This window comes from Mesocricetus auratus, unplaced genomic scaffold (genome assembly GCF_017639785.1).
Source record: "Mesocricetus auratus isolate SY011 unplaced genomic scaffold, BCM_Maur_2.0 Super-Scaffold_100018, whole genome shotgun sequence".
NCBI lineage: Eukaryota > Metazoa > Chordata > Mammalia > Rodentia > Cricetidae > Mesocricetus > Mesocricetus auratus.
Window position 1 is genome coordinate 14,782,514 of NW_024429199.1, and position 16,855 is coordinate 14,799,368.

Below are 16,855 nucleotides of genomic sequence, written 5' to 3' on the forward strand. Positions count from 1 at the left end.
TACAAATAATTCTGCTATGAGCATAGTGGAACAGATGTTCTTGTTGTATGAATGTGCATCTTTTGGATATATGCTAAGAGTGGAATTGCTGGGTCTTGTAGTAGACTGAGTAATTCTGGAGTAATCTCCATACTGCTTCCCAAAGTGGCTGTACAAGTCGGCACTCCCACCTGCAGTAGAGGAGTGTTCCCCTTTCTCCACATTCTCTCCTGCATAAACTGTCATTCGTGTTTTTGATTTTAGCCATTCTGACAGGCTAAGATGGTATCTCAGACTTGTTTTGATTTGCATTTTCCAGATGACTAGGGATGTTGAGCACTTTCTTAAGCGTCTCTCAACCATTTTAGACTCCCCTATTGAGAATTCTCTATTTGGTTCTATAGTCCACTTTTTAATTGGATCCTTTGGTGTTTTGGAGACTTGCTTCTTGAGTTCTTTGTAAATTTTGGAGATCAGCCCTCTTTCAGATGTGGGATAGTGAATACCTTTTTCCATTCTGTGGGCTGCCTTTTTGTCTAGTTGACTGTGCCCTCTGCCTTACAGAAGCTTCTCAGTTTCAGGACGTCCCATTTATTAACTGTTGATCTCAGTGTCTATGCTCCTGGTGTTATGTTCAGGAAGAGATCTTCTATTCCAGTTTATTCAAGGGTACCTCCCACTTTCTTTTCTAAGAGGTTCAGTGTGGCTGGATTCATGTTGAGATCTTAGATCCATTTGGACTTAAGTTTTGTGCATGGCGATAGACATGGATCTATTCGCATTCTTCTATGTGCCAGCATCTAGTTATGCCAGCACCATTTGTTGAAGATGCTTTATTTTTTCCATTGTAAAATTTTTGCTTCTTTGTCAAAGATCAGATGTTCATACATGTGTGGGTTAATATCAGGGTTTTCAATTTGATTCCGTTGGTTTACCTCTCTATTTTTGTGCCAATACCAAGCTGTTTTCAGGACTATAGCTCTATAATGTCAGGGATGGTGATGCCTCTGGATGTTTTTTTTGTTGAACAAGGTTGTTTTGGCTATCCTGGGTCTTTTGTTTTCCATATAAAGTTGAGAATTTTTCTTTCAACTTCTGGGAAGAATTGTGCTGGGATTTTAATGGGGGATTGCATTGAATCTGTAGATTGCTTTTGGCAAGATTGCCATTTTTACTACATTGATCCTACCTATCCAAGAGCATGGGAGATCTTTCCATTTTCTGGTGTCTTCTTTAATTTTTTCTTTCAAGACTCAAAGCTCTTGTGATACAGGTCTTTCACTTGTTTGGTTAGCATTACCCCAAGGTATTTTATGTAATTTGTTACAATTATAAAGGGTGATGTTTCTCTGATTTCTGTCTTGGCCCTTTTGTCATTTGTATATAATAGGGCTACTGATTTTCTTGAGATGATCTTATATCCTTCCACTTGCCGAAGGTATTTATCAGCTATAGGAGTTCCCTGGTAGAATTTCTTGGGTCACTTATGTAAAGTATCATATCATTTGCAAAAAGTGAAAATTTGACCTCTTCCTTATGTGGAACATATTTTAATATGTTTTTTCTTGTTTTCAGTCTTGTTCTAGTCTCTTACACTAAACATTAAATTTGGTATTGAATGTGATAGAGAATCTATTCTCTTCTTACTTTACTCTCATACTCTAATGACCCACATGGGCCCCGCTTGAAAATCAGAGTTACTGGCTAATTTCCTGGATTAATATCTTAGAATCATGACCATCATACTCTTTGATTTTTCTTTTCACATTCTATCTATCTCTCCCTCTCTCTCGCTGTCTATCTACTATCATCTATTTTTGTCTGTCTCTCATCTGTCACTTATTTCCTATCTATCTGTCTGTCTGTCTGTCTATCTATCTACTATCATCTATTTTTGTCTGTCTTTCTCTCATCTGTCACTTATTTCCTATCTGTCTGTCTGTCTGTCTGTCTGTCTATCTATATTTCTTTCTCTCAAAAATATCCTGCCATCTGACACAATTTTCTGCTGTGATGAATTCTTAGGACAGTGGCAAAGTAATCTGAGATGGAAGAGGAAGGCAGGGCCAATAACAGACATTTCTTGTAAAAACTGTGAAAACGAATGGGGACCTTCCATTTCTACTCATGGGAGAATAACCAGTGTTTCCTCTTATGACATAAATAGCTAAATTTAATAAAAATTTGTTATATTTTTTAGACTCCATGTTAGTTTGGACTCCTAAGAACAGACATTACACTTGATCCTAGTCTAAAGGTTGAGAAATGATTAAACTGTTCAGAAATTGTACATGTGGACTCAGAATCCCTGAGGCAATAGACACATGGAAGAGTAACCCATCATATGTCCTTCTATCTAAAGAAATCCATCCATAATGAAACACAGATGCAAAGCTCACAGCAGAGCAAGGCAGCCTGGTTGCTCTGAGAAGGTTAAGCATGATTGAGTGGCAGAACTTTACAATAGGGAGATCAACAAGAAGGATAAATAAAAAGAGACTCAGGAATTTGCATAGAGTCAGAGGCTGAATACTAATCCATAATTACCCAGGGAGAAATCTAACCATTCAGAATAAGTAATTACTGTGGCATTGAAAGTCAAACAATTTCTCAAGTTTCCAAAGAATATTTTGAGTATTGAAAGTGAGGAATCCTCTTCAAACACAAAGGACCTTCAATAGACTCTAGAAAGAGTGAAGGGTCAAAGTAACAGGTAATGAAGGTGACCAGGAAGACGGGCAGAAATTAGTAGATCTGTGCATTGTTTGACCGAATAGCTTTAAAAGAAGACAAAAGCCCAGTGCTGCAAAATGTCAAAATGCACAGTATTAATTAAATATTATTAAACTGTTATGTAAATTGTGTCTCCTTTTGAAAAGAAGAGCCAATAAAAAACATGCTGGATTTGAACAATGAAGAAATTAGCAAAAAAGAATCTTTACATAGCTACCTAAAGTATGTTTAGAATTTATAAACTGTATGTCTATAACGCTACCTCTAGGAGGGTGAAGGAAGTTCACCAATCTAGGTCAGCAGTCACAGAATTTAATATGTCACTATCTCACAAAAACAAAAGCTGACCAAGCAAAAATTAAATGGAAAAGAATGAATGAATAAAATGTTTGTCACAAATACATAAGGAGAAAAATAGAAGTAACATCAACACGAACACTTAGAAATGATAAGAAATCAGCCTAGAAAGGAATATGAAGTGGGATAAATAACATGAAAGATATTCAGAAAAGTCATATGAAACCTACTGTAAAATATTCCTAATATTTGCATGTGCTCACACACACACACACACACACACACACACACACAGAGAGAGAGAGAGAGAGAGAAAGAGAGAGAGAGAGAGAGTGAAGAGACTCAGTAACACAAGTACATCTTGCTACTCAAAGGCTAAATACTATGATAACAATGTATTGATAAGAATAAATTTATTCTAGACTAAGAACATTAACAAATCAATATAACTGTGAAGAAAGTGACATATACAAATGAACATCCCCATATAAAATCCCCCCCAAAATATAAAAGCAAACATTTTAAAAGTGAAACACTCTATTGGGAAATAAAAATAGAGGTCAGGCATATTTAATTTGGACCTGCATAGAAAAGGGTCCAGATTCTCAAATCCAATGTTTCAGACAGTCATCATGCATATACATATGAGGAACTTCATAGGTTATAAAAGGAGCTCCACTTATTCAAGGAAAGTTTAATGACAATGAACTATTCCTCAGAAATGTGATAATTAACATTTAAAACTATGTTACAAAATAAAAAATACGTTTTCATCTACCTTACTGACTGCCTAACCTTTAATTTTTTTAAATAAAAAATGAACAAACACAAAGTTTGAAATTAAAAGTCTTTCATAATGAATTTTCTTTTTAAAAAGAAACGCCTGCTGTAAATATGCCACATTCTAAATGTAATGACTGGATCATTTAACTCTCAGTGGTTGTGACCTTCTGCTTATGGTGGTTACATTGTACTTAATTTCTGCTTTGACCGGAAATCATGTTATAGCATTATGTTTAATGCTACAATGTAATACTACATAGAAATACTACTGCATAGTTGCCTTTAATCCCAGAAGTCAGGAGATAGAGGCAGGCAGATCTTGAGGCCAGCCAGGGAGCAACCCTATTTTGAAACACCAAAGAAAGAAAGAAGGAAAGAAAGAAAGAAAGAAAGAAAGAAAGAAAGAAAGAAAGAAAGGAAGGAAGGAAGGAAGGAAGAAGGAAGGGAAAGAAAGAATAAATATTACTACATAGAAACTGATTACCATTTTGTAATATGCAACAAAGTTTGGCTTAGCAATCAAACAAAGGAAGCATAGCATTTTTTTTGTTTTTAAAAAGTGCAAACAATAAGGGGGGGAAGTCAGCAGCTATAGGATCCTAATTTTTCATGTATCCATTGAGAGTTGTGGTTGACTTAAAAAGATTAGCATTTAGTCTAGAAGAAGGTATAGCTGCTGATGTAGTTCCTGGTTCAATGGAGTAACTGGAGAAAGCTGAAGCCTCAAAATCAAAAGGAAAGTAATGTACTGCAAAACATTAAAGAATGGGAAAAACTGAATATTGTTTAGCACAAGAGCACATGAAACTCAGTGCAGTAACTTTAATTATAAGCAGAGGGAGCATTTAGGTGGGATGAGGCCAAGCAAGCTACAGACAAAGTCTGCTATAGGAATGCAGTCCTGGAGGATTGAAGATAAAAAAGAATAGAGTCTCCTCCTGTCTTTGTGTTAGATGAGAGGGAAGGCCTCTTTACCTCTGCAGGGAAGGCAGCAGACTCTTCTATTCCATGGAAAAGAGGAAGACATATATACATCTGTCGAGGTAAATCTCAAACAAAGAAAAAATTCAACATAGGAAGAACCAGCTAGGGAAGTCCTCTCCTAAAGCTCAGAAAACAGTTTTTTCAGGATGAGAAAAATCGTGCTGTCCCAATTCTCAGTATCTCGTCCAGACTTCAGCAAATGGCAAGCAGCAGCTATGCAGGGTTAGACTTTCTGTAAAGACCATCATTCACAAATTGATGGTCTGTGCCCTGTTAATTCTCATTATATAATATGTAGTAGAACTGGGAATAAAGTGTTAGGCTTATGGTATTAAAATTGCCCATGTGGACATGTGCCCATGTGAAATATAGCCTATCCATTTCTATTGAGAATATGCTTGGTTGGCAGGTGACATGAAGGATGACTTGGTGCCACTGCTTCACTGTGGTAGACTTGGGTTCCCTGAATGAGTAATCCTAATCTCTGGTCACCTCTCTCTGTCCTCAGCCATTGAGGACACTATCAGTGGCTAATGAGGTCTTTGGAGTCCAATTCTTAGCTATGGAGCAGATACAAGCTCCTTATACCGCAGAAGAAAGTAAAAGAATTACGTTAAATCTTTTTCATTGCTCAAGACAGTACAATAAACATGTAAAGTGAAAACTTAGAATGTATTCCAAAAGTTTTTGACTTCGAAAAAAAAGCTATAAAGATAGCAAGTTAAATACATAGCAGTTTTTTTCTGTTTAAAACTCTGAAAGTTTGTTATTCCAAGAAATAAATATGCCAAAGTTGGTAGTTTATGGTGTATACAATTGACAAATCTAGGCATAAAACTCAGGGAGCAGCATTTGGACTGTAGCATCTAAAGTATGTTGTGCTGAAAACTGAAAGTACTCTTTGAGGGTAGAATATGAGTAATTAATGATCTTTATTATAATCGTAAGACAAACAAAAATGACTTCTCAAATAAAAGAGAAACTAATAGTGAAAATAGCTCATCACAAGTAACACTCAATTACTATAAAAGCAAGCAAAAACTGAAGAGGAGTAAAAATAAGCAAAATGTTAGTTTTTTTATCCAAACATAAATATTATAAATTGTCAGACATTACCTCTTAAAATGCAGAGAATATTTTAGATAATAAGAAAAAGCACACCTGTATGCTTTCCACAAAGAAACACTTTTCAAACATATACCTAGTTTTAGAGTAACAGAAAATAATAATATAAGTGGTACATATACTTGTGAAGAGAAAGATGCAGTAAGTATGGAAATATTAAAATAGACTTTTTCACAATGAAATTTGTCAAGATAATAGACACTGAGTAACTCTAAGTGTACCTTTTTTTCCCAGAAAGCCATCTTTGTATTTTACCCCATTCCAGATCCTCTCAGGTCATCTCCAAACTCCTTATTCACCTAGTATCATGTTTTTCCTTTCTCTTAAAGACAAATCAAACAACAACAACAAAAAATTCCTTGGCATCCAACTAGTATTGACTGACTACTCTTGAGCATTCGGCCTGCTCTGGAATGCAGTTGCGAGGCCCAGTATCACTTCATTGAAGAAAGTTGATTTTCCCTTATATTGTACAGATATATAGGTTTTTTAATATCAAGGTTCTAGAATTGTCACTATTTGTGGTTTGGACCTAGAAACAGGAACTCACACCTGTTATCTTAACACTCAAGAGACTGAGGCTGGAGACTTAACATAGGATTGAGGCAAGCCTGGTCTATATGTTTAGCTTCAGGTCATCTTCCTTGTCTTGATTAAAAAAATAAGACGATAAACAAGAATAAAATGTTGTGATTTAGATAAGTTGATGAACTGTCTCTGGTCTGGGATTTAATCATCCCATTAACCAAATTACAGGAATGTTCATTTAATTTAAAATGTTTTATGATTAAATATTCAATTTGAGTAGATTTTTTTCTTTAGGCATTTAAAAGCATTTATTACTACATTAGTGACTATCATTTGATTAATAGTATTTAAAAATCAAATAAACATAAAATAAGCTGCATACTTAAGTTAACTTTTAGGTGAAATTGTGGCAAGTTGTTTCTGAAGGAAAACCGAAGTTATTCATTCCTGCCTCAATACCTGAAGCTATATCCTTATTAATTTCCAGCTAGGAATGGATCCTTCTTCTGTACTAGTGGGGCGGATATATCCCAGAAGTTGGTCAATGGAATGAGGCAGACATCATTATTTTAATATGCTAAGCCTTGCTCAACACATCATTTATATAGCTCAAAAGAAGCCTGATAAGCAAAAGTAAAATGCACCTATCAAAATTATGCTCTATATTTCAAGAAGCTGCCTATTTTCTGAGTAAAGACAGCCCCACTAAAATTAAATTACAGAAAATGTGACTACTTGATGGTTCCATTTTCTGTAGTAGATAATCTTTTCCTCATTATTTTTGCTCATTTCCACACAAAATGTAGAATTTTTAAACCATTTGTCAAAAATACGTTACAAATAACCATTCAAAATAATAGACCACTCTTAGCCTCATGTGATACTAGTCAGTAATTATTACAGTAAAAAATTAACAAAGTATACAAGGAAGGCAATTAAACATCACTGTTTCCCATAAAAGCAAGTAATCCTTTATAGCTAATGATTTAACAACTTTTGAGGGACACATGGCAGGAGGAGTTTACTAAGAGATGTGTCACTTGAATGAACTAAATTTACTTTAAGCATTTTGTGTTGGACAGATTTGGGCAGGTCTCAGCTATCTAGGTAAGACAATCATATGACACATTTCCTTCCCCTTAGACAAGCAGTTATAAATGCTGATGGGAGAGAGAGAAATGAAATAAAAAAGTATTTTTCTTAGATTAGGGAAAGATTCCATTGGAGCAATATCCAAAGACTTTTCATAAATGTAATGCTGAGGGAGATAATGGTGTGAAGCATGGCCTTTCCATTCCTTTAAAATATTTTCTATATTCCACAGTTAGATAAAAATTTGAGTTTACCTTCAGGTTATTATTGCTATTAAATATGAACTATTAAAATTATTGCATAATTCTCCCATATTTCTGCAATTGAATGCTGCACATTAAAATTTCTTAGTCCATCAGAAAAAATCAGTGATTATTCATCAATATTAAAGCTTTATTTGAAGTGAAACAAATATATTACTCTTAATTACAAAGGTACATGATTATTAAGAAAAGTTACTTAAATGGGTCATTTTCATTAACAATACTTTGTGTAATAATTTTTGCTACTTTTCTTAAAATTTCTCACTAGATTGATAATGATGAGATGACGATTTCTGTAAATGTCAGTTTATCTTTTCATTATTAGAGTATTTAGCTGTTAATTGATTTATTGACAGAATTTATTTTGATTTTTAAAAATTCTCTATTACTTTTAAAACTGTAACTACATCATTTCCCTTTTCCCTTTCCTTCATATAAACACAATCACATTCTCCTCCTTTGCTTTCAATGCAAAGGAGCTTAATTTCAGAGACCCAGCTGGATCATGAACCTAGAGTAAAAATTGTGAGAATCCTTTGATCTTTGAAACACAGGGAAAAATGACTATAAAATGTGAATAATCAGTCTCAAATGAAGTCAGAAAGATAAACCTGATTTTATTTTTTTATTGTGGAATTTGCATTTTCACAATCAAGAAAACACTATTAGCTAACGCCTACCTGAAGCCTTCAAAAACAATGGGATGGACCCAGGACACAAGGGTCACAGAGAGATAGTGTCAAAGATATCATGTTTGAAAACACAGATAACTTGAAAATTATTTCTCATATTTTACTTATTTCTCTCTTGTTTTAATTATTTCCTTGCTACCCAAGATAGTCCCCAAACCCCATCTTAACCAGGATATGCTGGTTTGAGTGGAAAAGAAGCAGCGTGGAAAAATTTCAGATTCATGGTTTTGTATAGAGAGTAATTAGTACATATGGGTCTCTGTTTAAAATAAATCTAAAGATAAGTTAATACCTTTATTATATACATGTATTTACATGATATGCAACTTAGGTGAATAGTGACTTAACCACTGTATTAGTCACATATGACATAATTTTTTGTATGACATATGGGACATCTTCAGAACCAGTATGGCATTGAGAGTCACATAGTCCGATGGCTACACATGAGACCTTGCCAGAGGAGTACACTAGGGCATCAGTTCACTCCTTCTTATAGATTGGGAAATGATTTTCTTGATAGCATAGCTAAAGAATATATTAATTGTAGGTTAAAATCACTGGTCTTAAAGAGTACTATTAATGGTTTATTTTTAGTTTAAAAAGTTAAATCATAATTATTATCACAGAGTAAGAGAATACATTTGTAATGTTTATGACTAATTAAGGATTTAAAGTAGGAGCAGGGATTCCCGTATTTTGAAAAATGACAAAAATACAGCTAACAACAGTTTAAAAAAATCTTAGGTTGTACATAAAAGAGGATTTTCAAATGATTAACACAGAAGGTAGATAATTCTCCAAATCACTAGTCACCAGGTTAATCTAATTTTTAAAGATAATCATATTTATCTTCATACTCACATTAAATAAGAGGCTAGCAGGTGTTTGCAAAGGTCTGGAGGAACAGGGACCTTTACATTATGGTAATGAAGTTTCATTAGGAACAATTAGTTAGAAAATGCTTAGCAGCATGTACAAAAGATGAATATTGTCATACTTAAAAATGCAGCAATTCCACTCATGTGTATAATGTCTATTCACATGTATTAAATACACTACATTGTATTTTTTAGAATACCATTTTAGACAAATTCAGCAACAACCTAATTGCTGCATAATAGATTATATAAATAATTCCCTTCATATTTCAGACAATTAAAGAGGAATAAATTACTTACATTTGCACTAAAATAGACGTGTCTCCCATTTGTGATGTTGAGACAAGAAACTTGGCATAGAAACTACAACATTTACTATTCTCTTCAAATAAAAGTCAAAACAGTAAATTCTATGATGATAGAGGTTGTGGTGGTTGCCAAGGAGTAGTGACTGGAATATGAACGAGGCTTTGGGCATGCGATTAATGGGCTATATTTGACCTTGGCTGTGATTGCTTAGATGTGTGTAGTTTTGTACTTGAAATACTTGCAAGTTACTGTGGGCAGGAGAGCATTCTGTGCCTTTTTCCTGAAACTGAAAATGAAGCTTTGTAGAGAACTGGTACAGACACGTGATCTAGTCCATGTTGTTCAGAAAGGGAGGTAAATGATGTTTTAGTAAGAAAAAAGTAAGAGTACACTTGCTTTCTGTGTAACAGTGTAAAACAAAAACGTACAATGACAATCAGGACTCCTTGTAGGATTTGAAGGGATGAACAGGGATGGACACAGCAAGAACAGGAAGAGAGTATGCTTACTCTTCACTTCTAAAACCATTTTGTTTTTAAACCAGTGAATGTACTCAAAATAGTCTTTGAAATATAAATATCACAAGATGAAAATGATCTGTTTACTAGTTGCACTGCCCCCCCTTAAGTTTGCATAAACTTATACAAAGCATTGTCTTCTATGTAAAGAGTACAGTTTCTATATCAACTATATCCCTCTTTACATTAAACATACATAGATGGTTTACATTTGTCTCTGTGTGTGAGAGAGAGACAGAAACAGGGAAAATACAATGTTACAGGTTTAGAGATTCTATAACTTGCATTTATTTCAACACTAACCCATTAAACAGATGGCTGGAATCCTTTGAGACCTGTCACTTAGTCCAGAGTTTATGTCAGTGACTTTGGGGTATGCGAGTCCATGTTCCATCTCACCTTTTTATGCAGAGTGCTGACTGAGTGGGGTGAAGGATAGTCTATTGTCATTGGTTTATATTCACTTCAAGAACAAGACACAAAACAGTGATTCTTTTGAAAAGCAAAATTGTGTTTGCCAGTGGCAATGTTCCCACCTTTGTGCTTGGCTCTAAAAGTTCTCATTTTCACTTGATACTTTGGTTCATGCTGTTTAGCCACACTAGGTTTCCAGTGCAGGGAACATCTGGATTGTTGAATACCAAAACTAGAAGCTGAACAGTCTGAACAATAACATTACTGGACCAGGTGCTTTCTCAATAGGAGACAGAGAAGGTTCTTGTTATTTAGGGACTTTTATATTCATTTGAAGAACAGAGGAGCAGAGCTGATCATGACTCATGTTGGTCCTAGCATCAGAGTAAGAGGCCCTCTGCGCAGGAGGGTTTTTTTGCCTCAGCAGTTTGATCTCAAATCAGAGATACCTGGCACATCTACTCAATGGCATGAGAAAATCTACTGGTACGTGAATAAACTATGTAAGTAAGCTCCGGATATGCTGATTAGAAAGCTAAATAGCAGTAATGACTTGATTCATGTCAGTAGTTATTGACACAGGCTCATAGCTAAAGGGATTGGTGATATCAAGTCTTGAAGGCCAGGTGGGGCCATACAAGAACCTGGAATTTCCCTCTTGGATCTCAACATTTTGTAAACATGTTCTATCCACTGGGGCAGGTATGACTCATAGCTGTGAATTAGGAATGATTCACTTAATTCATTCTGAGCTTTTCTCTATATCTCAATTGCATTTTATAATATATAGACATTTAATTTTAGGTTGTATCTTTGGTATCGTTGGAGAAACTGTAACCAATTTAAACAGACTTATTACTTCCTTTTGATTTTAGGCAATTATTGGGGCTTTTGAATGATGTGACTAATGATATTTTATATAGTTAAATAGCTTGCGGGAACTACAGCTCTTTATTGTGTGCACAAAGAAAAATACCTACAGGAATATCGGAATGTCTTATGTATGACTAATGAGGAGTAAGAAACAGGAGAACACTGACATAACATTGAAAAGAATTCATCAAGAAGAGTTCTTGGAAAGTTTTTCTGGGTTCCCATGTCTCAATACATCTTCAAATAACAAAAAGAAATTTGAGTTACACAAGGATACTTCATGGGGGGTCACATAGCTCAAGACAGATATGGACAGACTACAAATGATATGAGTTCACATTGAAGTTGTCTTTCTAATAAGGAGTTCCCTTATCGTGTGTGTGTGCGTGTGTGTGTGTGTGTGTGTGTGTGCGTGCATGCGTGTGCCTGTGTGTCTGTGTGTCTGTGTTCCTGTGTATAAATCAAGATAAGCTTTCTCTGTGGAGCCCTGGCTGTCCTGGAACTTGCTCTGTAGACCAGGCTGGCCTCAAACTTAGAAATTTTCCTGACTCTGCTTCCTGAGTGCTAGGATTACAGGCATATGCAAACACTGCCTGGTTTACCTAAGCCCTCTAAGATTCATTCTCTTTGCTTCAGTTGATGATGACAAATGCACATGGCAGACATTCCTCAGCTTTTGAGCAGAAGAAAGTCAGTCTTTCCATAGAAGATTAAATATGTATTATAATTCTTAATATAGATTTGGAGGGTGTTATGAAACACCAAGGGGCCAGAGAGATGGTTCAACAATTAATTGCACTTGGTGCTCTTCCAGAAGACCAACGTTTAGTATCCAGCATCTGCAATGGGCAGCACTCAGCATCCTATAACTAACCTTAAGGGACTCTAAAGTCCTATTCTGGTCTCAGTATCTGTACTAACCATTACACTACTTCACACAGGTGTATTGCACAGATAATGCAAATATAATTTAAAAATAATACACATTTAAAGACTACCCTAAGACCTAGTCAAGGGCATTTGAGAGTTAGAGAAGGTTCAAGACCTAGCTGTGAAATTTCCAGTAACTTAAGGCATATCCACAGGTATCGCTTCCTCTCTGAAGCAATTATTATGAAGGCTGCGCTCTCCTTTAATTCCATTCACCATTAATAAAATAGAAATTAGATATGATTAGTTACTGAACACATTTCTCACATTGATCTGTTTAGAAACGTCCTTTTTGTCTCTTGGAGTATTTTCATTTTCTGAAGATGTCAGCTGGGCTTGATGAATTTTTAATTTTCTTCCAGCAATATTTGTTATTCTTCTTGCTTTTTTATTCAGAAAGATTACTCAATGAAATAGACAGATTTCTTAAATATGCATTAACAGTTCTGAAATATTTCCCTTAAGAGTTTAGACAAGAATATATCATAATGAGTCCACAGAATGTTCTTTTCATGAGAAAAACACACAAAATTACTTTTGCTACATTTGAATTATGATTCACAGAATACATGTAACTGTAGAGAAATAAGAAAAATGGGCTAAAAAGGTGTTCTTATTTTCTGTATCAAATATCAAAATCAAATATCAAAATGGAGTGAAAGATGGGAGTGTGCAGGGCTGGGGATGGTGACTCACACCCACTAGACAATTTAACAGACACAAATTCTGACCATCAAAGCATAAACCATCAAGGAAATTTTAAAATGGAGAATTAGAGAACCATGTTTTTTTCTTTGAAAAATACAAACCATTAAACCCAAAAGGGCCAGAAATATTTTATTGATGTAAAGATAGAAACAGATGATAGTTGAAATGACATTTTCAAATTATAGCCATCATTAAAATTTCAGGCAAACTTTAACAATTATTGTTAATGTTAATTGCATCATAATTGGTTTCTCTAAATCTACAATTACAACAACATCTGTTAATTTTTATCAATTCGTTTCATAAAGAAAATAGATGATGATATTTAAAAACCCATGGAGATAAAATTAGTGTCATCTCCAAAATCATAATTTCAGAATATATTTTCAAACATATCTATATTAAGACACAGTAGTTCTGTGAAGTATTGGCTTGTTTGTTTTGATGATTCTCCTTCACTAGTGAAGATACAGCCCCAGCCCATTTAGCAATTATTCCAAGTCATTTACTGTGCCATAATAGCACTAGGTAGAGACTATTGCTGTATTTTGTTACACAATATAGTACGTACCTGACAAAGATTAGAAAGACTAAGTGCTTAGGACATAGTCTCTGAATGATAATATCATAGCGGATAATCTATCCTGTCTTATGAATTGTAAAACAACTGTCACATTTGCTCTCTGTTTCTTGACTCAGGAAATTGAATAGGTGAAATCACATCTAAGGAGAGCCATTTATCCACTGTCATCCTTGTAAACTTGAGTTACTGAATGAAGGAGCTTTGGAAGGTGGTACATCTGCTCAGATCTGAAATTATGTATTTCCAGATCTCCCTTCCCCTCCAAGTGGTTCCATTAATCTAGTTCATTGTAGTGTTGGCTTTTTGGTGTGAATTAAGTCCATCAGCATCTGATTAAAACTGCCTTTTTTACAAAAATTGCTGACATTTCAGCATTAATGCTAAGTATAAGATCCACGCCTTACCAAAAGAGTGATAAAACTGACTGATATCTTGGATTTCAAGAAGTGTAGTTGGTTGCATTGTTTGAAAACCAGTCACAGGGTTAGTTCACTTACTGAGTAGCTCAGCCAATGCTGAGCTAATGATAGTGCCAGTAATGATATTTCAGGTCATTTCCTGTAAGTTTAGCTGCAACTGGAAATGTGATGAAAAATTACAGACATATTTTGTAGAGTTTATAAGAAAAGTTCATTAAAATTGAGTATTTGTATCATCATGAAGATGAACACTCTCAACAGTTATTTATAGAGACACATGGACTAGTAAGTTAAAAACTGCCATCCATTTAACTGGCGTTTATATCCAGTCAGTCAAAAGAAAGTAAGACATTTTATGAGTATATCTAGGACCAAAATGTCTCACTTGAACTTTTTACATCATTTGTATTGTTTCCATTTGAAAAAGAAAACATTTAATTTCACAGAAAGAATGTATTGACACATAAACTGTGTTTGACTCGGTCACCCACGATTGTTGATTGATCTAAACATTCACCCAGCTGATGTTTTCACTGGAGAACAATCTAGAGAAGTGAAAATTTCTTATCTCCTTCACTTGCATATTAAACAAAAATTTATCAGACATGCTTAACTGCAAGTGTAGTTCTACAGGAGAGAATGTCTTAACTGGCAAAGACAAACCTCATAAATAAGATTCATCAAGCATTTGTTCTTTGTCATGTCCTGTCTATCTGATACTTTGAGATTTAAGAATATGACAAGGGACTTACAACACCCTGGTGTGAGTCATACCTATTATAGAACCTTGCCACAACTGAACTAGAAACAGACATGAATGTAATGATATACATAGGTCTTTGGGTAAACTGAGTTTACTCACATGAGGCAGAAGACCAACTTTTATATATATTTCTGTACTATTTAAGCCTAGAGCATAGTATGCTACCAATTTAAAAATTATCTACCTGAAACCAGAAATTTCATTTTGTAATTGGCCAATTACATTTAAAAGACCAGTACGAAATAAACTTCAATGTAACCTTTCAGTGAATATTAACAACTGAATGTAAATACTCCACCCACAGCAACAGACACACATGAAAATTCTTGAGCATTAGACCCTCCAACACATTTGCTTATTAGTCAACCCCTTTGTCCATGCCATCTATCTATGACAGGCAGAAGGATGTTTTCAAAGAAATCTCCACATTGGATAGTTTCATTGGGTGTGCCACCATGGACTAAAGAGGAGTATCCATTTTCATCACATTAATGCAGTTGTCAGGGTCATGCATGAGTGTCTATTGTCCTTGCTGCTTCTGTCCTGGGGAGTTGGGTTTGCCAGAGTTCTCTTCAGGACGCTGGGCAGGAGTGACAGGAAACTGAAATCCATAGCCATTGTATCCATCCAAGTAGACGCATTGAAAGAAACTGATAGGATCTAAGGAAGAGAGCATGATTTTTGTTACAAGTTTGACTTGGGCAGCAACAAAGCAGGCACACTGAGGCACTGCAGCACAGTAGATTAGTCCCTAACTATAGTCAGAGAGCTACTGGACATAACTAAACTTAGTTATGCCTTGGGTTCTTCAAGCATAAAATCAAAACAACGGAAATCATGACGGGGATATTGAGAAAAGTAAATGAACCAGCATAGTGTGTGTGTGTGTGTGTGTGTGTGTGTGTGTGTGTGTGTGTGTGTGTGTGTGAATTGTTTCATTTATCTTAACTCTGAAGGTGTGAGATCTACAGAGACAGCCAGTTTTCTTATTCTGTCAATGTTCTAATGCAGACGATTCAAGCATAGAGGAACACAAGGAGGATAAACGAATACAGAACAGGGCCAGCAAGATGACTCTGGGTTAAAGATGTTTGCTGTGAATCTGGACTAAGCTCAAGCCCCAGCACCCATATAATGGAAATGAAGAATCAACTCCTGATAGAGTGTCTTCTTACACCCACACACACGATGCCTATCCTCACCTCCACCTAATTAATACATTGGTTTTTAAGGAGTGCAGTGCAAATATTATGTGAAGAGTGTACAGAACCTGAGCTCTGGATGTTAAACCAGGTCTCCCTAGAGGCAGCTGTGTTGAGATAGAACACCTCTCCTGTAATCACAGACAAACTTACTGACCCTCCACTATTTTCTAATCTGTCCATGTGTATTACTGCAAACAATTACAGACATTTTTCAGATGGCCACGGATGAAAAGGCCAACCAAAAGAAGTGATGTGTAGGAGATAGGAAAGATGATTAATTTCATATGAATGAAATGAAGCATTGGGGGAAAGAACCTGAAAGAAGTAGTAATACCTGTTAGGTTGGCTTCACCAGATTTCTTTTGTTTCAGCCTCCCAAGCTCTGAGGTTATAGGCATGAGTCATATTAAGGGTATCCTAAGACTAGTGATTAGAGTTTACCTGGCTGCAGTAACCAGGTTTTCAGAAATTAACCTGCTTTCTGTTTTGTTCTACTTTGGTGGCACAAATACTCTTTATCTAAATCTGTGGAGATGATGATAGCAGTGAGCTTGAATTAGATGAAGTAACAAAAAAAGCTGTTCGAGTCAGTGCAAAATAACAGCTCTGGCGTTAAAATTCAAGAGCCTCTTCATGATAGGTCTATTTCATTTGAAATTTGCAGATGCAGGTGCTGTCCTGGCATATGCATATAACTGGAGTTGTAAATTCTATTGATTAAAATACTAATAGTTCTAAAAATTTTAGAGCCTACATTAAAGACTCATGAAGACTAG

General features: G+C 35.3%; 1 protein-coding gene across 1 annotated transcript in view; it reads right to left on the bottom strand.

Moving 5' to 3' along the window:
• Nucleotides 1-13,212: 13,212 nt before the first annotated feature.
• Trdn (triadin) overlaps nt 13,213-16,855 on the bottom strand; it is a 372,838-nt gene continuing 369,195 nt past the window's right edge. The window contains exon 38 of the mRNA XM_040758270.1: nt 13,213-15,534. Coding sequence (XP_040614204.1) covers nt 15,395-15,534 — 140 coding nt within the window. The 3' untranslated portion in view covers nt 13,213-15,394. The remainder of the gene's footprint in view (nt 15,535-16,855) is intronic.